At 42.3% G+C, this 22098-nt stretch overlaps 1 protein-coding gene across 43 annotated transcripts in view; it reads left to right on the forward strand.

Annotated features, from left to right (window-relative positions):
• The window catches only part of DISP1 (dispatched RND transporter family member 1), a 195130-nt gene that overhangs the window by 122971 nt on the left and 50061 nt on the right, over window positions 1-22098 (forward strand). For 27 of the 43 annotated variants that reach the window (XM_008268374.4, XM_051821355.2, XM_051821361.2 and 24 more), the window contains one exon: window positions 2761-3283. In XM_008268374.4, coding sequence (XP_008266596.2) covers window positions 2778-3283 — 506 coding nt within the window. In that variant the 5' untranslated portion in view covers window positions 2761-2777. The remainder of the gene's footprint in view (window positions 1-2760; window positions 3284-22098) is intronic. The other 16 variants (XM_051821374.2, XM_070055351.1, XM_051821375.2 and 13 more) reach the window with 1 other exon arrangement.

Genomic DNA, 22098 nt, shown 5'->3' on the forward strand with positions numbered 1-22098 from the left:
TTTTTCAGTTCTGAAGAAGAAAAATGTATTCTCTGTATGAGCCTTCGGGCAAAGTCCTGACTTCAGACTGAAACTTCACCACTCTCCTGGTCACCTCAGCCCCCCTACATGAATATAGGAGTGCTTTCAAAAGTTCATGGAAAATGCATATTATGAAAACACTATGCTTGGATTTCAAAAAGTTTTTGCACCAAAACAAAATTATCTTGTAATTCATTTTTCCATACATTTTTAAGGTACACTTATATATCAATTGAAGCAAATAATCCATAGACATTTCTTTAAATGTTTTTTCTGGTTTTGCTTTTTATTAATTTTAACTTGTGTTTTTTACTTACTCATGAAGTCAGATAGATTGTTCTCAGTTTATAATTAAAGAAACTGAATCAGAGAAAGCTCATGTGATTTGCTTTAACTACAAGCCAAAGTCAGAGTTCAAATTATTCTTTACTATCCACTAGTTCCTACTTCATTACAAGAAGTCTCCAAGTTACAAAACAGGTTGTGTTCCAAAAATTCATTTGTAAGTCAGTTCTTTGGCACTTCAACTGCATTTCACTGCAATGGGGGGAAAATGTTATAAATGGTGATTAGGTCCCTTGCTGGCCTGCAAAGAATATATTTAACTCTTCTGTAACTACAAAATCATTCATTTGCAATAAAAGGTAATGATAGTTATGGTTCTGATTACAAAGAAAAAAGAAAAGCTGTCTTTCCTAAGAATGATCAGATTTTATTAGAAGATAGGGAAACACATGAAATGTGTGGAGTGTGGGGTGATTCAGGGTAGTTTGAAGGGTGCACTCTACTCTAAGCCCAACTTCACTTTAAAAGCTTGAAGACTGCGTTATTGTGAGATGATTCTCACTAAAGTAACTCACCTGACATCTAGGTCAGAGTCAGTGGGGTTGACTGAATTAAATGTAAAACAATCTGAGATGATCTGTTAACTAACCTAGAATGATAAAAAAAAACTCTAGAAGTATTCCTTCCTTCTCTCTTCTTCTTGGAAAACGCATAAGGAGTTACTGATTTTTCTGTTGAGGCCAGCAGCTCCTATCAGTTGGGAAAGCCTGGCTGAGGTGTGGAGAGAACTGGTTGCGGGTGGATTGGAGAGGGCATGTGCGTCCAGTGATTTCTCTGCATGGTAGGTTTGTCCAATGAGCTGCTTCCTTTTTTAAAAAATTTTATGTGTTTTCAATTCATTTGCAAGTTAGAGAGACAGAGAACTTCCAACTGCTAGTTCATTTCCCAGATGCCCACAATAGCCAGAGCTGGGTCAGGCTGACTCCAGGAGCCAGGAACTCCACTTGGGTTTCCCATGTGAGTGGCAGGGACCCAACTACTTGAGCCATCATTTGCTGCCTTCCCAGGTGCATTAGCAGAAAGGTGGATTGGAAGTGGAGTAGCCAGGACTCAAACCGGCACTCTAAAGTGGGATGTGTACATCCCAGCTGGCAGCTTAATCTGCTGTGGCACAACAGCTGTCCCAGAAATGCCCCTTTTGAGGAGCTTACATATTGGATAAAAATGTGCATAGGAATCTTCCTCAGGGTTGATCCAGCTTTGGTGACCAGATTACCATGTACTGAGACTGAAAGGAATTGATTCTTTTTGGTTGCCTGTGTATCCCCTGGAAAAGAGGTGGGAAAAGACTGGAGAAAGATCTCTCCAAAAGCTGTGTGCTTGCTTATAATAGTGCCCTTTCAGAACGGTTGGTGAACCAAATTATGTTTTTCTTCTTCTTGGCTCTCATGTATAGTTCGAATAGACCAATGGCCTTTGATGACCTATTATTCTTACTATAAAAATCCCAGATTTTGCGTGTGTGTTGTTCAGAGGTTGGTGAGTTAGGCAAAGGAAGAGCTTTTTCTGCTTTATTTTTTTTTAAACGGACTGGACAAACATTTCACTGGTACTTTGAGCAGGTAATTGTTTTCCTTTGTATTAAAGGCCTGGATTCTTTGTTGGAAGGAAAAGAAACAAGGAAAAGAATTCTCATTTAAAGCAGATCTCATCCACAGCATTATTCTCATCTACAAGCAATATTACCTGTTGTATATAATAAAGAAAACTAGAAATTCATGGATAACTCATTCATGCTTGTTAATTATTTTTTAGCATTATATTGATTGATTTAGAGGATAAAGCTTTTGTGTCAGGTATTTTGGTTACTAGACTACTATTAAGCTGACTTTTTTTATTTTCTTTTGTTTATTCTTATTCTGGGACTTAGTGACTTAGAGTAATAGTCATGTTTTTGAGATTTTTCTAAGACCTAAAGCATTCTTTAGATTATTTGAATTATTTAACCTGTGCAACTAAATGCCCTCAACCTGGGTCTGTCATTTTGTCCGTCACTCCTAGATCAGAACACCCAAGTATGCCTTTGTTGAAAGCCAGAGACAGTGCTGGTATCCTCTCCTCTGGCATCCCCATAAAGTTCTAGTTGTTAAACAATATTTAGTTTGTAGGATAGGGAGAGAAGAAAGGTGCTGGAAAGAAAGTGAGGTGGGGGAAAGTGACCAGTGGGGACAGGAGAGGGTTCTCAAGGCGCACAAGGTAGCTGGTGGAGAAGGAGGTATATGAATGGGCTGGCAGGTTCTGTTGCAGATGCTGTTGGGTTTCCACCACCCCCCCCCCCAACTCCTGCAAGAACTTACTTTCCAACAGCTACTTTTAAATATCTTACTTGTCTTTCTGATGTATTTGCCCACCTGATTATAACTGGCTGAATTTATATATCATTTTCTTTTTTAGAGTCAAGAAATTGAAGCATGGCTATGAGCAGCGGAAACGATTTTGTGGTTCTGAGCAATGGCAGCATCGCAACCAGTGCTACCAGCCCTCGTCCCCTCACCCCCTGTGAGGGAGACCTTGCAGCCCAGCAGCTCACACCCAAAGAAGCAACAAGAACAAAAGTGAGTCCAAATGGATGCCTGCAACATAATGGCACAGTTAAATCGTCCTTTCTGCCTTTAGACAACCAAAGAACGCCTCAGATGTTATCTCAGTGCTGCCATCCTTGCCCATACCATCATCCTTTGAGTAGCCATAGCAGTCACCAAGAGCGCCATCCCGAGGCTGGCCCTGCAGCGCCCTCTGCTTTGGCCTCATGTTGCATGCAGCCACACTCAGAGTATTCTGCATCTCTGTGTCCCAACCATTCACCTGTGTATCAGGCTGCGTGCTGCCTTCAGCCCTCGCCATCCTTCTGCCTGCATCATCCGTGGCCTGACCATTTTCAGCATCAGCCTGTGCAGCAGCACGTAGCCAACATCAGGTGAGTGCTGAGAACATCTTGCTGCCCTTTCACATTTGACTAATTCCACAGGAACATGACTGCTTGCATTTATTCCCCAAAAGGAAGGGAGCAAAATACGTCAGGGAAAGGCAGCCATTGAACATGCACATTTTATGAGCTGAGTGTAGCTTACAAAGATGCAAATGCAATAATATCTCTGTTTTATCCATTGACTTCTTAGTTAAATTCTCCCTTCTCTTTTCCTTTCTACAAACTGGTTGGAATTCCCTGACAGAGCTTAAGTTATAAAGTTCAATAAAAAGTTTTATTGTTATTTGTTTTAGTTATTACACTATGGAAAATGTATTTGTGATGAGGCCACTTAAACAGAAGTCCTTTATTTGCTAGTATCAATTGTGGTCAGCCTTCATGAAAAAGAAGTGTAAAACCAGTTGCTTCTTTATGCTTCTGAGTGACTGTGCTCCATTTCTGTTCATGTGGTTGGGATGACTCTGGTAATGTTGAGATCAGATGAAAGCACCAATTCTTATAGCAGATGATAGCTCCAAATTTGTGTAGCACAGGACACTAACAAATATTTATTATTATTTTTTTGACAGGCAGAGTTAGACAGTGAGAGAGAGAGAGACAGAGAGAAAGGTCTTCCTTCTGTAGGTTCACCCCCGAAATGGTCGCTATGGCCGGCGCGCTGTGCTGATCCAAAGCCAGGAGCCAGGTGGTTCCTCCTGGTCTCCCATGCGGGTGCAGGGCCCAAGGACCTGGGCCATCCTCCACTGCACTCCCTGGCCATAGCAGAGAGCTGGCCTGGAAGAGGAGCATCCGGGACAGAATCCGGCGCCCCGACCAGGACTAGAACCCGGCGTGCCGGTGCCGCAGGTTGAGGATTAGCCTAGTGAGCCGTGGCACCAGCCAAACAAATAGTTTTGTAAAGCAGTTTTACATCTGGTAGATTGAAAAGTGCTGGAACAGTCTTCATCACTGCCAGCCCTTATCCCTGCCTTCTTTCACATGTAAAGTCATAGCTGATTTTCCCACAGTTGTTTAAGTTGCACCTGCTGTGGGTAAGCATTGGTAATATATTTTTATGCATTGATGTACATGTTTAGGTGATAAATTTTAAAAAATATAAATTAGAAAGCATCCTCTTTAAAATTACGGTGAATTTACAAGCAGGGATATGTAGAGATCTGAAGTATACCATTAAATCAGCTTTGACTGCCATGTGTACAAGTAATGTAGCCCATATCTCAATCTGATGGACATTTCTTTAAAACAAAAGATTTATTTATTTATTTGAAAGTCAGAGTTACACAAAGAAGGAGAGACAGAGAGAGATAGAGAGAGAGAGAGAGGTCTGCCATCCAATGGTTCATTCCCCAGTTGGCTGCAACAGCCAGAGCTGTGCCAATCCGAAGCCAGGAGCCAGGAGCTTCTTCCAGGTCTCCTACATGGGTGCAGGGGCCCAAGGACCTGAGCCATCCAATATTGGTTTCTCAGGCCATAGCCAAGAATTGGATCAGAAATGGAGCAGCCGGGACTCAAACCAGTGACCATATGAGATGCTGCCACTGCAGGTGGTGGCTTTACTCACAGCGCCGGCCCCTGGCCATTTCTATCCTACAGAAAGTTCCCTCATGCCTCCTCTCAGTCTTTCCATGTCTGTCACCAGAAGCAGTCACTGTGCTGAGTTTTATTGCTGTACATTTGTTTTACTTGCTCCTGGAACTTCCTGTAAATGGGATCACATAATCTGAGCTCTCTTGTGTCTGGCAGTTTGGGCTTAGCATAATGTTATTGAGACTCATCTCACTGTTGTGGAACTTTTGTTTTATTGCTGAGTAGTAATCCATTATACACCCTTACCAAATATACTTTAGATTAGAGTCAGATCCAGAAAGAGATTAAGTGATAAACATTTTTTAATTTTAGCAGGTTTGGAACATTGTAAAGGTAATATGATTTTACTCTTTTAAGAGAAGAAGAAAAAGATGGTAAAAAGGGAAAAGAGAAGATAGGAGGAGAGAGAGGGATCCTCTGCAGGCTTTCTGTAGTTTCTGAATACATTTGCCAGGTTGGACTCGAGAGCCGCCGAGTCATAGAATTCTGATAAGTTCCCTGAGTTCAGCAGAGTCATTCTTACAAGATTTCCCTGACAACATTGAGCTGCATCCTGAATTAAAGTGTGGAAATAGTTGATTGTGAAAGCTATATATGGCCAGCGCCGCGGCTCACTAGGCTAATCCTCCGCCTTGCAGCGCCAGCACACCGGGTTCTAGTCCCGGTCGGGGCGCCAGATTCTGTCCCAGTTGCCCCTCTTCCAGGCCAGCTCTCTGCTGTGGCCAGGGAGTGCAGTGGAGGATGGCCCAAGTGCTTGGGCCCTGCACCCCATGGGAGACCAGGATAAGTACCTGGCTCCTGCCATCGGATCAGCGTGGTGCGCTGGCCGCAGCACACCGGCCACGGCGGCCATTGGAGGGTGAACTAACGGCAAAGGAAGACCTTTCTCTCTGTCTCTCTCTCTCTCACTGTCCACTCTGCCTGTCAAAAAATTTTAAAAAAAATCTTATATGTGGCCGGTGCCGCGGCTCACTAGGCTAATCCTCCGCCTGCGGTGCCGGCACACCGGGTTCTAGTCCCGGTCGGGCACCGGATTCTGTCCCGGTTGCTCCTCTTCCAGGCCAGCTCTCTGCTATGGCCTGGGAGTGCATTGAAGGATGGCCCAAGTGCTTGGGCCCTGCACCCGCATGGGAGACCAGGAGAAGCACTTGGCTCCTGCCTTCAGATCCATTGTGGCCAACTGGGGAGTGAACCAATGGAAAAGGAAGACCTTTCTCTCTGTCTCTCTCTCTCTCACTGCCCACTCTGCCTGTCAAAAAAAAAAAAAAAAAAGCTTATATGTGGGCCGGCGCCGTGGCTCACTAGGCTAATCATCCACCTGCAGCACTGGCACCCCGGGTTCTAGTCCCAGTTGGGGTGCCAGGTACTAGTCCTGGCTGGTCCTCTTCCAGTCCAGCTCTCTGCTGTGGCCTGGGAGGGCAGCAGAGGATGGCCCAAGTGTTTGGCACCTGCACCCACATGGGAGACCAGGAGGAAGCACCTAGCTCCTGGCTTCAGATCGGTGTAATGCCGGCAGTAGCGGCCGTCTGGGGAGTGAACCAACGAAAAAAGGAAGACCTTTCTTTCTGTCTCTCTCTCTCACTGTCTAACTCTGTCTGGCAAAAAAAAAGAAAAGCTTAGATATGGGGCCGGTGCTGTGGCACAGTTGGTTAAAGCCCTGGCCTGAAGCGCCAGCATCCCATATGGATGCCGGATCTAGTCCCGGCTGCTCCTCTTCCAGTCCAGCTCTCTGCTATGGCCTGGGAAAGCAGTGGAAGATGGCCCAAGTCTTTGGGCCCCTGCACCCGTGTGGGGGACCCGGAAGAAGCTCCTGGCTTCGGATCAGCACAGCTCCGGCCGTTGACGCCATTTGGGGAGTGAAGGAAGACCTTTCTCTCTGTCTCTCCCTCTCACTGTCTGTAACTCTATCTCTCAAATAAATAAAATATTTTTAAAAATTATAAAAAAGCTTATATAATCATAATTATTGGTGTTTTTGAGTCATGAATTACATGGTTGCAGAGTACAAGAGAAGACTCAGAGTCCTGCATTTTGAAGTTGATTTCTCGTTGTAAAAGTCAAAAAGGATGAAACGTGAGCAAATTACTAGTTCTTTCAGTATGGCACGTTGTGCCAAGATTTTCAGGATTTTTACTAAGTATTTCTCAGTGACCCAACTCGAAAGGAATGAGAACTCTGTGTCTGCTTTAATAGGATGGCATTAAAAACAAACCAATAGGCGTGCCTGTACATTGTCGGCACTGGAACCTGAGCAGTCATGGTGAACTTACTTCCTAGTGTGTGTGTAAACCCTGGTTCACATACTTTTCCCTGTGGGATGTGTCCTTGGATGATGAGAGGCTAAAGCTGCCTTCTGGAACGAGAATATGTTGTTTGAAAGGGAAATGAGACCCAAGGAAGTAAAGGCTGTGGCTGAATTACAGATGTTCACATTTTTTAAGTTATGGGAGAAATAAAAACACTTTTCATTATTTAATTTGAAACGGCTGATAAAAATTTTTATACACGGGTACTTCAAAAACTTCAAGGAAAAAAGTTAAAAGATGTTTGTTTTGGTGTAAAAATTTGAAATCTATGCATCATTTTTTCATAGTGTGCATTTTTTATGATTTTTTTGAAGATCATAGTGTCAATCAAGAAAAGTTGTGGAAGAAAGTAGACTAGAATGAAGGAAAGTTTTCATGTTCAGAATTTGATCTCAAGAATATTGAGAGTTTGGATTAATTGCTGCAAACATGGAAACTTAAAGATGCAATGTAATGATATATATGCACTTGTATATATGACATACTTCATTGTGCTTCAAGAATTACATTCCTGTTTGGTAAATTCATCTATTTATATAATCAGTAATATCCACTGACTACCTATATGTGCCACGTAGCATGTGATTCCAAACAAGTTGAGACTTTTTGTCAAGATAAAAGCTTGTAAGAAGGGAAAACAGTAAAGCAAACAGGCAGCTACAATATTGTGATAATACTACCAGAAAGGAATACACAGGGCTGAAGGTGAATAGACGCCACAAGTGGGGAGAAGAGGAGGGGGGTTGTCTTACAGATAGTGGGAGCAGTTTATGCAGAGACTTAAGAGGCATTGTAAGCCCACCTCCAGCATAGTTCAGTACAGCTAGACCTTGGTGGGGGAGAGTGTAATGGCAAGAACAGAGATAGGATGGAACCAAATCTCAAGGGGCATTGTAGGCCACATTAAGGAATTTTCTAGACTTTACCTTGATACCACTAGGGAGCCATTACAGGTTTTTGTGTGTGCATGTAATTTTTTTATTGTGGTAAAATATGTGTAACATAAAATTTATGATTTTTAAGTATAGAGTTTAGTGGAATTAAGTACATTCATATTGTTATAGTCATCATCACTATCACTTATGTCCAGAACGTTTATTATCTTCCCAGACTGAAACTTCCTTCCTGCATCCTCTCCTCTCCCAGCTTCTGGTAACCACCATTCTACTTTCTGTCTCCTTGAGTTTGACTGTTCTAGGAACCGCATGTAAGTGGAATCATATAGGCTGTGTTCTTGAGCAGCTGACTTACTTTACTTAATCTCTTCAACATTCAGCCATGTCATTTTTTTTTTTTTTAACAGACAGAGTGGACAGTGAGAGAGAGAGACAGAGAGAAAGGTCTTCCTTTACCGTTGGTTCACCCTCCAATGGCCGCCGCGGCCGGTACACCACACCGATCTGAAGCCAGGAGCCAGGTGCTTCTCCTGGTCTCCCATGGGGTGCAGGGCCCAAGCACTTGGGCCATCCTCCACTGCACTCCCTGGCCACAGCAGAGAGCTGGCCTGGAAGAGGGGCAACCAGGACAGAATCCGGTGCTCCGACCAGGACTAGAACCTGGTGTGCCGGCGCCGCAAGGTGGAGGATTAGCCTATTGAGCCGTGGCGCCGGCCAGGCCATGTCATTTAATATATCAGAATGTCCTTCATTGGTAAGGCTGAATAATACTATATATATATATATATATATATATATATATATATATGTAAATAAAATCCATTCATCCCTTGATGGATACTTCTGCCTTTTGGCTATTGGGAATAATTCTGCTGTGAACATGGGTAGCAAATATCTATTTGAGTCCTGACCTTCAATTTTGTGGGGAATGCTTAGACCAGAAGTGGGATCATATGGCAATTCTGTTTTTCATTTTGAGGAACTGCGATGCTGTTTTCTATAGTGGCTGCACCATTTACATTCTTACCTGTACCTGCAATTTCTGGTATTTCACATCCTTGCCAACACTTCTTATTTTATTAAATTTGCTTATTTTTGAGACTAGCCATAATAATGGATGCAGTATTACAGATTTTTGAACAGAAAAGAAACATTGTAAGATTTATATTTTAGGGGCCAGTGCTGTGGCAGAGTGGGTAGAGCTGCCGCCTGCAGTGCCAGCATCCCATGTGGCTGCCGGTTCGAGTCTTGGCTTTTCCACTTCCGATCCAGTTCTCTACTAATGGCCTGGGAAAGCAGTAGAAGATGGCCCAGGTCCTTGGGCCCCTGCACCCGCATGGGAGTCCCAGAAGAAGCTCCTGGCTCCTGGCTTCAGATCAGCGCATCTCTGGCTGTTGTGGCCAATTGGGGAGTGAACCAGCAGATGGAAGACCTTTCTCTCTCTCTGCCTCTCCTTCTCTCTCTTGTAACTCTGACTTTCAAATAAAAAAATAAATCTTAAAAAAAAAAAAAAAAAAAAAAACCCTGGCCTGAAGCGCCAGCATCCCATATGGGTGCCATTTCTGGTTCTGGCTGCTCCACTTCGATCCAGCTCTCTGCTATGGCCTGGGAGGGCAATGGAGGATGGCCCAAGTCCTTGGGCCCCTGCACCCATGTGGGAGACCCAGAAGAAGCACCTGGCTCCTGGCTTCGGATTGGCACAGCTCCAGCCATTGTGGCCAATTGGGGAGTGAACCAGCGGATGGAAGACCTCTCTCTCTCTCTCTCTCTCTCCCCCTCCCTCCCTCCCCCTCCCTCCCTCCCCCTCCCTCTCCCTCTTTCTCTCTCTCTCTCTCTCTGCCTTTCCTCTCTCTGTATAACTCTGACTTTCAAATAAATAAATAAATCTTTAAAAAAATTTACATTTTCGAAAGGTCCACTATCTGGGGCCAGCCAGCGCTATGGTGTAGCGGGCAGTCGGCATCCCATATGAGTGCCAGTTTGAGTCCCAGCTGCTCCACATTTGATCTGGCTCCTTGTTAATGTGCATGGGAAAGCAGTGGAAGATGGCCCAAGTGCTTGGGCCCTTGCACCCACATAAGAGACCTGGAAGAAGCTCCTGGCTTCAGATCCACCCAGCTCCGGCCGTTGCGGCCATCTGGGGAGTGGAATAGCGGATGGAAGGCCTCTTTCTCGCTCTCTCTGCCTTTGCCTCTGCCTCTCTGTAACTCTACCTTTCAAATAAAATAAATAAATCTTAGAAAAGAAAAGTCCATCATTTGCATTGTAGAGAGTTGATTGGACTGGGTCAGGACTGTTGTAGATAGAAAGACTATGAAAAGGTTTTTTGCAGGAATTCAAGTGAGAAATGATGGTGATGTGGACCAGGATTTAGAAATAAAATCTTTTTGAGGGATTTAGGGAGTAGAATCTACTGGATTTGGTAAATAGTTCGATCTGGTAGCTGGCAAGCGTGAGAGGCTGTATTGGATCGCAACTGACTTTCAGTTTCCTGGCTTGAGCAACTGGCTGAGTAGATGACAATGCCATTCATTAAAATGAGGAGGACTGGAAAAAGGTACTAAGTAAACAGAAGTGAGGCACTGAGTTTCCAGATGGGACTGCAGAGTAGCAATAACAGTGAAAGATTGAGGTCCCTTAAAAATTATGCCATGGGCGAGGCACTAAACCAGATGCTGTAACTCCCTTTCCCTACCTGTATACGCAGTCCACAAACACAGATGTGGACATGGATAGAGATACTGTGTACAGGAGAGCAGGGCAGTTTAGGGGAGTCTATGTAGGACGTCCTCAATAAGAAATTCAGAAAATGAGGATGTTGTATGATGCTTCACTGCTTTTTATTAATTATTCTACCCACACCATAGGTCATAGAGCTGATCTCTTCCAGACACTTTAACTCTATAAATCTTTTTATTTTCTTACATTGTGTCTTATTGTATAAATGTTTTATAAAGCTTTTTTATTGATAACAGCAATATATAATGTAGTGTTATTCATTTAATGTTTAAGGTGTATTGTGGTCTTCCGTTACTTTAAAGGCTGTCTTATAGGTTGATAGCATTAGAGTAAAAGTGTAGACATCAGAGACTGAGGGGCTTTCAGTTCTTATTGCCATTTGCACCTATGTCATAAATGAGCCCAGTTGTTTGGTATTTTTTTTATTCCTAAAGTTTTCTGTTTATTTATAAAGCACTTATGCTGTAAGTTAACCAAATAGGAGAGAGAATTTTACCTAGCCCATTTGCCACTTACTTCAGTTATTCATATTCCCGTAACTCTTTTTCTCCACTTTCAGTAATATAGTAGGTTCTGTTTCATCCTTTGTTAACTGTCAAAGCTCTAATGAATCTTTCTAAAAGTTTCATTATATCAATCACCCATGTGTGATTTTTTTTTCTTTTTGAAATTCTCTTTTAATCTTCTGATTGTGTCCTGTTTTAGTTCCATTTATCACCAAATATTAGATAGATTAAATACATGTAATATTAGAGCTTTAGGCTTTTTCATTTGTAGATTCATGATCTCATACCCATTGCTCAATGTGGCTAATTGAACACCAAAAAATTTGAAAAGATAGGTATCTCTCCCTACATGAGATAGGTTCTCTTTTTTAAAATTCATTCATCATCCATTCATATATCCAGTCATTCATTTATTTGAAAGGCAGAGTGACACAGAGAAGGGGAGAGGCAAAGAGAGGGAGATCTTCCATCCACTTGTTCACTCCCCAGATGTCCACAGCAGCCAGGGCCAAAGTCAGAAGGCCGGAACTGCATCCAGGTCTCCAGCGTGGGTTGCACAGACCCGACTACATGGGCCGTCATCCACTGCCTTTCCAGGCATTAGCCAGAAGCTGTGTTAGAATCTGGGGATGTGGGTGGCACAGTGGTAGCTTAATCTGTACCATAATGCCTACCTCAAGACAGATTTTATGCCAGCAAGTCCTAAATTTAGCTTATCATCAGAATCACCCGGAGACTTAAAATCTAAGTAGAACAATAACAAAAAGAAGACATTCTTTGTAATAGGGTCAATAAAGAACTCGATTCATTCAGAGGCAGGAAGGATCCTGGTGCAGGATCCCTGTAAGTTAATGAGGTTAGGAACCTTCTAGCCGAGAAGGACAGAACTTGAATGGCTCTTAAAGGATGGTTAGAAGTTAATAAAGGAACTGCCAGAGATAGAATAAGGAAGGTTGAGGAGAGTTGTAAGGGGAAAGCTTACAAAATTCAAAGCATATTTAAGAGAGGGTAGTGAGAGCAAGATTGCCAGGGGAGAGGGTCATTAGAGTGGTCATGAGAGAGAGAGATTTTCCTAATTTTGTATCCTTAATGCAGTCCAGTTGTCTAAAAGGCTGTATGGTAATGATCTGCTCGTAATCCTCCAGAAAGCTGGAAAAGACCTCTCCAGGAGTCAGTCATGTTCCATGTGTGCTGGTTCAGTTATTCATTTGGGATCTTCTTATTGCCATATTAAAGTGAAAGGGTAATGGTATTATTGCACAATTAATAAGGAGTTCTACATCCAAAAATAGCATACCAGATTTCTAATCTAAACTGTACTTACCTTTTAATTTGGTGTTGCAAAGAAATGCTCTTGATGGTAACAAAGGCCTCCGTAGAGGATACTTGGCAGTGCCACAGACTCATTATCATGATAGGGAACTTTTGATGTTTTTGGGTACCTGCCAAATGCATTTTATTCCTCTGAAGGTGATTTCATAGACAGATGGTCACTTTGAATGTTTCCTGTGGCACACTGGAAGAATGAGAGCTACATAGAGTTAAGACTACAGGCATATTTGGCATATAGGGGACCGCGGACACCCTTCCCCCTGGCGTTAGCTTAGCCCTGAAAGGTAAACTAAGTATTGCCCCTGCTGCCCTATACTTTGTGACTGTATAATTTTTGTAACTATATTTCCTTTCCCCTTCAGTTCTTTGTTTTCTAATTTTGGACTCACTTCTCAGAGATTTTCTGTTTGTTTCTCCTTGGGAGACCTCTTTGTCTTAGAATATAAGAAATGAAAATTCCTCTGGGATGCTAAAAGAGATTGACTCTACCACTTGAACTCTTGTCCTTTTACCTACGTACAGCATCCGGGCGTGAGAGTAGAGCTCTGAGTCTCATTTCCCAGTGTATCTTCCTGCATTGTACCTGGCCTCCAGTGACCTGTCCTTTCCCCTTTTCTGAGCCCTGGTGATTGTATTAGTTTATTTAGCCAAGAAACGTGAGCTAGACAATCACTCTTGAACATTTCATCAGCAGCATGGCATGAGCCTTGCTTTGGCACGGATCCCAGAGTCTCTGCTTTACCCAAATGCTTCTCTAAGATTTAGAGCAGTGAATAGAGAACTTCTAGATTGAGTGTTCACTTATTATGGTAAGTATCTCATGAGTACTTACCACGTGTTGGGTTATAGAGACAGAGGTGAGAACTGCAAGTCTGAACCCACACGTCAGGGGGGTGGAAGTGACGTAGACAGGGTAAGACACTGAGATTTCAGCGTGGGCTGACCACAGGTAAATTGTCGTCTTAGCTCAATCATATTTTCTGAAAAGCTATTGTATTCTCTGAAGTAAAATACCAGTGTTTTTGCAGAGACACAGGCCAAGCTTATCTATTAATGCAAAAAAGGAAGCAGTCTTCGATTTTACAAATCCATATCCACTTTTCCTCTTCCCATTTAAGCTTACTAATAGTGAAATAATCATTTGTCTTTATTTCTTAATGTAAATCATTACTTCTCTAGGACTGCTCGGCAGTTGTGTTTTTTTTTTTTTTTTTTTTTTTTTTTTGCAAGAAGGAATAAACTGCCTTCTTTAGATCTTTGCTGTTCAGTAGAGTCAGCAACATTAAAAATGTTGTGCTTTGGTCACACTAGCCACATTGTCAGTAGGCAGTAGCCACATGTGGCTAGTGGCTACCACATTGGCCACCATAGATAAAGAACATTTCCATCATTGCAGAAAGTTTCACTGGGCAGAGCTACCTTTCCTGGCTTTTCAAACTCCATGGCAGCAAATGGAACTTTTATGTTGTAGAGAAATAGCAGCATTTGACAGTGAATATCCTTTTCTTCAATATACTTCTAGTTCTCTGGGTTTGGTTGATTGTATTTTAATTCATAATAAAGAAATGACAAGTGAAAACCCCTTGTCTTTTTTTTTTTTTTTTTTTTTTGGACAGGCAGAGTGGACAGTGAGAGAGAGAGAGAGACAGAGAAAAAGGTCTTCCTCCAATGGCCGCCGCAGCCGGCTCACCGCGCTGATCCAGTGGCAGGAGCCAGGTGCTTCTCCTGGTCTCCCATGGGGTGCAGGGCACAAGTACTTGGGCCATCCTCCACTGCACTCCCAGGCCATAGCAGAGAGCTGGGGTGGAAGAGGAGCAACCGGGACATAATCTGACGCCCCAACTGGGACTAGAACCTGGTGTGCCGGTGCCGCAAGGCGGAAGATTAGCCTATTGAGCCGCGGCGCCGGCAAACTCCTTGTCTTAAAAAAATCTGAAGCACTGAGCCTTAATTATATTATAAAAAATTGTGTAGCATTCTCAATATCTTTGAGAATATTCTGGAAGCCACTAGTACATCCTGCAAAAGCCACTGCACACCATATTTAGATCGATCTAAAGGCAAAAATGTTTGCTTATTAAGCTTATAGTTGCCAGGGTTTTTTGTAAGTAGATATAAAATACAAATGTAAAGGCAAAATTTTTTCTAAGGATATGTAAGCAGTAATTGGTGTTACTTTATAACTCTTTTTTTTTTTTGTCCTCTCTCCTTTCCTCACTGCCCAACATGAGACAGTGAGAGCATGAGCTTTGGAATTGATACCCTGCCTTTGAATCCTGCCTGTGCCATTTAATAGCTTTGTGATTTTAGGTAAATATTTAATCTCGTTCAGTCTAGTTTTCATCTCTGTAAAAATGGAAGAAATGGTGGCTATCTTGCATTTAGCAGAGTGCCTGGCATTAAATATTAATCCCCCTTCTCATCTCCATTTTTGTTCCATTCATTTTCTTCTCTTTCTTTTGTTGTTGTTTTTTTCTGCTGTGCTTAATCCTGTTGGCATTGTTTCCTAAATGAAGCTATTACTGAAGCACGGCTTAAACAAATCTATGAGATAAATTATACACTTTACCTTATCAGCCTGGAGGAAAAAACAAGTAGGAAAGATGGTCACTGATTCGTCTTCTGAAAGAAGAAAAGGAGTGTCGAACGTGGTCTCTCCCACCCGAGGCTCAGAACCTTTGTGCTTTATACCAGTTACATAATCAATATGATAGTTGGTTTTTGAAGTCTGATAAGATTTAATCTTGATTTTACTAAAACCAAGATTTGTTTTTATGTTCCTCAAAGTGGGCAAATTAACTTTAAAAAAAAAAAAGGACTAATGTTTGTAGAACTTAAAATGTTCTGAGCTTACTTGCCAATGTCAGTCAGTTTGGTGGTCAGACTGAGTGAAGGCCAATTTTCATAGTAGAACTTCTATTTTTAACATTCTCTATATTATAAAGGCGCTGATTTTAGAGTGCTGTGCTGCATGGAATTCACTGCACAGTGAATGAACCTCAGAATGTGAGCCTTGGTCATTGTTTACCTTAATAATAAATGTCAGGAAACAATGTCCTCTTTATTTTACAAAATTAATTAATACAATATTTTGGAATTAAGTGAATGTATTATTTAACTACCCTCTTTCTATATTACTGCTGATTGGCAGATACTGGAGAGTGAAGGGAATAAAAAAGAAATGGTTCAAGTTTTCTCCTTTTCTTTTTTTGGTTAAAAACAAGTCTTGAAATGTTGCAAAATGTTTGGCATACAGCAAGGCTTAATAAAACTAGGTGGTTATGGATCAGTTACATCCTTAATTCCAGGAAAAAAGCAGTTGTTATCTCCTGCAACTTTTTTCCAGATTAAGTATATTATTAGGTGTAATTTAAAAATAAATTTATAGCACTTAACATTTAAAAGAGAATTCTGAGTGCTGTAATGTTTTGTGTCCTTTTCAGTAAAATTGACAATAACATTTTTTAAAACAAAAGCCTGATATTCAACTGACTGTTATTTTGGAGTTCAAAACATAACAAGTATCAGAGGCATACTCTGAAGTTAGTAAGTGATGAATGAATGAATGACTATAAAAAGTTTTTCTCAAGATATATTTTTGGGTGAAAAATTTACAAAACTTAGGGAAAAAAAACCCAAAAAGTTAGACTGTTCGCTGCTATTAGGCAGCTTCTAGTCTAACAGGAGAGGAATGATTTGAGCAAAATAATGACACACTCTGAATACCAAACTTGGGGTTTGGAGGGTTATGTGAGTCCCAAAGGGGATGGACTCTTAGGGAATCTTAGAGAAAGTATCGTGAGAAACAGGTGGCTTTTCACTTGTCAAAAATGGCCACCAGGGAAAGAGAGAGAGAGGCTGAGACCCTCCATTTGCTGGTTCACTCCCTAGATGGCCACAACAGCCAGGGTGGGGCCAAGCAGAAGCCAGGAGCCAGGAGTTTCATCCATGTCACCCACATGAGTGCAGGGCCCCAAGCACTTGGGTCATCTGCTGCTACTGTTCCCAGGCCATTAGCAGGGAGCTGGGTGAGAAATGGAGCAGCCAGAACATAAACCAGCACCCATATGGGATGCTGGTGTCACAGGTGGCAGCTTTACCCACCATGCCACAACACCAGCCCCAATAAATAAATCTTCAAAAAAGAATGGACAGGGGCCCAGCTGCTTGAAATAGGGGACCAGGAGGCTGAGAGGAGCCACAAACAGCAGTCAGTGTGTGGGAGCAAGGCAAGCGTTTCCTTTGCCTGCAGAAGGGCCAAAGCAGGCAGCACAGGACATTCATCCCATTCAACCTTTGAAGAACAATGTGCTTTACTTAGTCCAAGAAGGCTGCTGTCCCAAGACAGCAGATTCTGAATGCTGTGCAATCATCACAAAGCATTTACTAAGTATCCAACTACTTCAGTACAGTCATTGTATGTATAGTTCTAATAACTTCAACTGGCAGATATTGTCCTAAGTTTGTTAAACCATTTTAATATTTTTATTTTTTATTTATTTGAGAGATTGGAAGAGAGACAGAAGAAAATAGAGACAGAGACATAGAGAGCTCCATCCACTGGTTCACTCCCCAGATGCCCACAAGGACTAGGACTGGGCCAGGGCCAAAGCTAGGAGTCAGGAATTCAATCCAGGTCTCCCATGTGGGTAGCTGGAACTCAACTCCTTGAGCCATTACCACTGCCTCCCAGGGTGTGGGGTCCAGAGCTAGATCTGGGAATTAAACCCATGTTCTCCAGGACAGGGTGCCTGCATCCCACCCTATAGCTCTAACTGCTAGGCCAAAAGCCTTCCCCTTAAGCTATTATTTGTACTATTTTATGTCTCCAGGGCTTAGTTAGGTGCCTGGTATTTGGTAGACACTCAAAAATTAATTATTGAGTGAACTGAATAGATAGTAGGTTAATCCTCCACCTGTGGTGCCGGCATCCCATATGGGCGCCGTTTCTAATCCTGGCTGCTCCTCTTCCAATCCAGCTCTCTGCTGTGGCCTGGGAAAGCAGTAAAGGATGGCCCAAGTGCTTGGGCCCCTGCACCCACATGGGAGACCCGGAAGAAGCTCCTGGCTCCTGGTTTCAAACTGGCACAGCTCAGGCGGTTGCGGGCAACTGGGGAGTGAACCAACAGACAGAAGACTTTTCTGTCTGTCTCTCCTTCTCACTGTCTGTAACTGTCAAATAAATAAATAAATAAATCTTAAAAGAAACATAATTGAGCAGCAATCAAATCCTTCTTATGCAGAGCTTGACTTTATGATGTAATGATTTAATAATGAAAATCAGGGAGCACTGATTTAATGTAGTGAGATATTTCTGAGATGATAAGAGAAGGTTTCAAAGACTTTGTTTCCTTTAAAATGCTACTGCATTATTGTTGCTTGAGTCTTTCTTTGGGGACATTTCTTCTTGTCCTTGAGATTTCATTCTAAATTCATTGGTTGCTGATGTTAAAAAAAAAATAAGGTAGCCTCATTGGGTAAGAGAAAAAGGAATAAAAGGTAAACATGCAGTCCTCTGCTGCCAGAGCTCCTGAGCTGCTTTTATGTTGATTTCTGGATTCCCTTTGAAGGGAGAAATGGGGCCGAGCCAGGAGACTGTGCCTGAGAGAGCTCGCTCCAGTATCATCTTTCTGTTTGCTCAGCCCTGGCCACCCCCAGGATATTTGCAAATCGAGCCTAAGTGGCTTTTATAAGCAATCGACAGATTTTTAAATTGGTGGATGAATCCTAAATTCCTAATTAAGCAGTTGGGATTTTTCTTTCTTCATGTGTATGTTTTTGAATTCATAAGGCAGAATAAAATGAGAGTGCACAACCCAATATGATGCCTTATTCCATGTGAATTTGCTGAGTTGGCTGGTTTAGTTCCAATCTCTCTCATTTGAATAGTACGAGGCTCTGAGATTCAGGGTGATGCTTTCTCCAGGAATGTAAGCAATGCACTGCTTCTAAGCACTGTTTTGTTGTGTCTGGTAATAAGCACGGGCGGACAGTTAGCACATTCATTCCTTTGGACCCTGTTTGTGTGTCTGTGGTCACTTAGGCCTGCCCACCTCCCCTTTCCTCAAACACTGCTTTCATTATGTCACTCCTCTGCCCAGAAGTCTCCCAATTTCCTCAAACTCCTTGACCTGGCATTGACAGTTTCCCTTTAAGGGATGAAGTGTGTTTTACAGGGAATGAAAGGGTCGTTCAGCGAGGAGGAGACTTCCACCCAGCTCTTGAGAGGAACAAGATGACAGATCTCCGAGAATAACATTACTATAGAAGATTTTCCCGCCCTGTGCTCAAGAAGTTTAAACAAAAAATAGTGCTTTGTCTTTGTTTCCACTTGTGCTTAATAGGGAACTTTAATGGGCAGATAATTTTTTTTGTCCCAGTTAATAGTAAACATTTTAGGCCTTAGTTTCTTAGGTGTTGTTCTAGAACTTTGCTGTCTAGCTGTCAACCATGGCCTACCATATGGGTTGCCAGAAACCTGAATCATTACAAAACAATCCCCATGAAAGCTTTTCTGAAATATATCGTTTGATTGTTATATTTTCCCCTAACTCATAGAATGAAACTCTACATTGAGGTCCAGATTGTACTTTTTTTTTTTTTCACCTCCTTACCCCTGACCTCTTCCCAAAGCTTGAAATTTCAGTGAGCAGTATTAGTGTCTGGTGAGTGTTTTGGCTTGAAGATTGTAGACTTCATTCCAGCATTCCATGCTCTTAAGTTAGTTAAGTTTAATGAGATTTTTCTGGCTTTCTTATGGGCTTTTCTTGGACCTCTTATTAATGATTATTCACATCTTATTAAGAAAACTATATATTATACTCTCATTGAGCATGTTTTGAGTAGGGCTCACAGCAACAGTCTGGCATGGGAAGGCTTGAGTTTAAGGGTAAGTACTTTATAATTTAGTGGAACTTTAAAATATAACACATGGGGCTGTTTGCTTTATAACCTTCAGCTACACCAGGCAAATGTAACTTCATGGGTCAGAGAGACTTTTCTTCTAACCAGAGCTACTTTTTAACCATTTTAAAAGCATTTAAAATTACTCAATTGTGCTTTCCAGAATTGCAAACACTTTAAACTATTTTTCTTACCATTGCACAAATAAGAGGGACAGGGAACATTTTCTTAGATACTTCTTTTGGGGTGTGCATTGCACAGGATCAGAGCCATATGGTATTCTGACCTTTCATACTGCCCCTCCTCTCTTCCCCTGATAAGTGGCCGAGACAAAATGTGTTTGAAAATGACTTTCCCATGCTCTGCTTCCCTCACCTTTCCGTGAACATCAGAATGGCTGTCCTTTTAGTGATCTGCTGGGCTTTGGAATGCACATTTTGGAGAAATAATTAATTACATAAGAATGAAGGACACCCAAGACCCCCAGTCCCACTGTGTTGTACTAGGGAACTCCAGAAAGTTCATGGAAATTGTAATAGAATGGAAGTTAGCTGCCACCTACAGTACCAGCATTCCTTGTAGGCAGCAATTTGAATTCTGGCTGCTCCACTTCCGATCCAGCTCCCTGCTAATATGCCTGGGAAAGTAGCAGACGATGCCCCAAGTGCTTGGGTTCCTGTCACCCACATGAAGACTCAGATGAGCCTTCTGGCTCCTGGCTTTGGCCTGGCCCAGCTGAGGCTATTAGGGCTTTTACAGGAGTGAACCAGTCTCTCTCCCTCTCTAACTCTGCCTTTCAAATAAATAAATCAGTAATTAAAAAAAAAAGGAAATTAAAGAAAAATGGAACACATAAATTTATTTTGGTACAAAACTTGTCAAAATCCATAGACATTTTCCATGACCTTTTTTGGAAGACCCTTGGTATAATGCAATCCCTTTCTTCCTGACTGAAGTAACAAATAGCATCATTTTGTCCTCACTCCTTGAAGGCGGGATCAACTGCCTCTAAGAGGAAAGCTTCCTTTAGCTTCAGTTGGAACTGAAGCTGTTAGATGAAAGTCTGATTTGTTCCAGCTTCTAGGGCGGTTTGGAGCCGATGTGGGACAAACAGGGATCCACAAACATGCACGGAACATGTTTTTCTTTGAAGCTCATGTAGAAATGTCCTGGTGAGTGACGGGTGCAGTTACTAAAGGGGATACCTGTCAGCAGATACAGTGCATGTGCAGCTTTGCCATGTGGCATTGTCCTCAGAGGTGTCTGTCAGGCATTTTCTTTTGCCAGAGGTTTTGGTGGAAATGGAGAATTTATAAATATGTACATAAGTGCACATTTTGATCCTTGCAGCCTTTCACCATATATTCTCACAACTATACTTAAGCTAAGTTGGAGGTGAGGTTTTTGGTTTTTGTTTCCAGCTAATCAGTAGCCATTGAATACTTAAGTGAGCTTTAAAGAAGATAGAAATAAGAGACAGCAAAGGAAGTTCAAGATTGCCCATGTTCCATAGATTTCAGCAGTTACTTTAGTTATTTTAAAGCATGATTTATTTTTACCTAAGACTGACATATTCCTGTCAGTTATAAAGACAATATAAATATAAATTTATATACTTAAAATGCAGATGTTCATTATTGAAGGTAGGTGTGGTCATAATCACAGTTTTATATTTATCTTAAAAGAAGTACATTCAGCATAGTTTTTAAAAAATATTATTTATTTATTCAAAAGTCAGAGTTACACAGAGAGGAGAGGAAGAAGGAGAGAGAGAGAGAGAGGTCTGCCATCCAATGGTTCACTCCCCAGTTGGCCGCAAAGGCCGGAGCTGTGCTGATCCAAAGCCAGGAGCCAGGAGCCAGGAGCTTCCTCCGGGTCTCCCACACAGGTGCAGGGGCTCAAGTACTTGGGCCATCTTCTACTGCTTTCCCAGGCCACAGCAGAGAGCTGGATCAGAAGTGGAGCAGCCAGGTCTCAAACCAGCGCCCATATGGGATGCTGGCACTTCAGGCCAGGGCGTTAACCCGCTGTGCCACAACCCTGGCCCCCAGCATAGTTTTAAAGATTATTTTAGTATTGCATATTTTTGAAGTTAAGTATTTGATTTTTCCTTAATTAAAATAATTGTCGAACATTTTGTTTAAAATCATAGCTCTGAAGATTTTTTAAAGTAATTTTTCACCATTGTGAATTAAGTCTGTATTATTAGGTAGAACATTTAAGTGTCCCTTCAAGATTTCAAAGTGGAGGCCGGTGCCGCGGCTCACTAGGCTAATCCTCAACCTGCGGTTCCAGCACCCTGGATTCTAGTCCTGGTTGGGGCGCTGGTTCTGTCCCGGTTGCTCCTCTTCCAGTCTAGCTCTCTGCTGTGGCCTGGGAGGGCAGTGGAGGATGGCCCAAGTGCTTGGGCCCTGCATCCGCATGGGAGACCAGGAGGAAGCACCTGGCTCCTGGCTTCGGATCAGCGCGGCGCACCGGCTGGTAGCAGCCACTTGAGGGTTGAACCAACGGAAAAAAGGAAGACCTTTCTCTCT

The sequence above is a fragment of the Oryctolagus cuniculus genome, chromosome 13 (assembly GCF_964237555.1).
Source record: "Oryctolagus cuniculus chromosome 13, mOryCun1.1, whole genome shotgun sequence".
In the NCBI taxonomy this organism is placed as follows: domain Eukaryota; kingdom Metazoa; phylum Chordata; class Mammalia; order Lagomorpha; family Leporidae; genus Oryctolagus; species Oryctolagus cuniculus.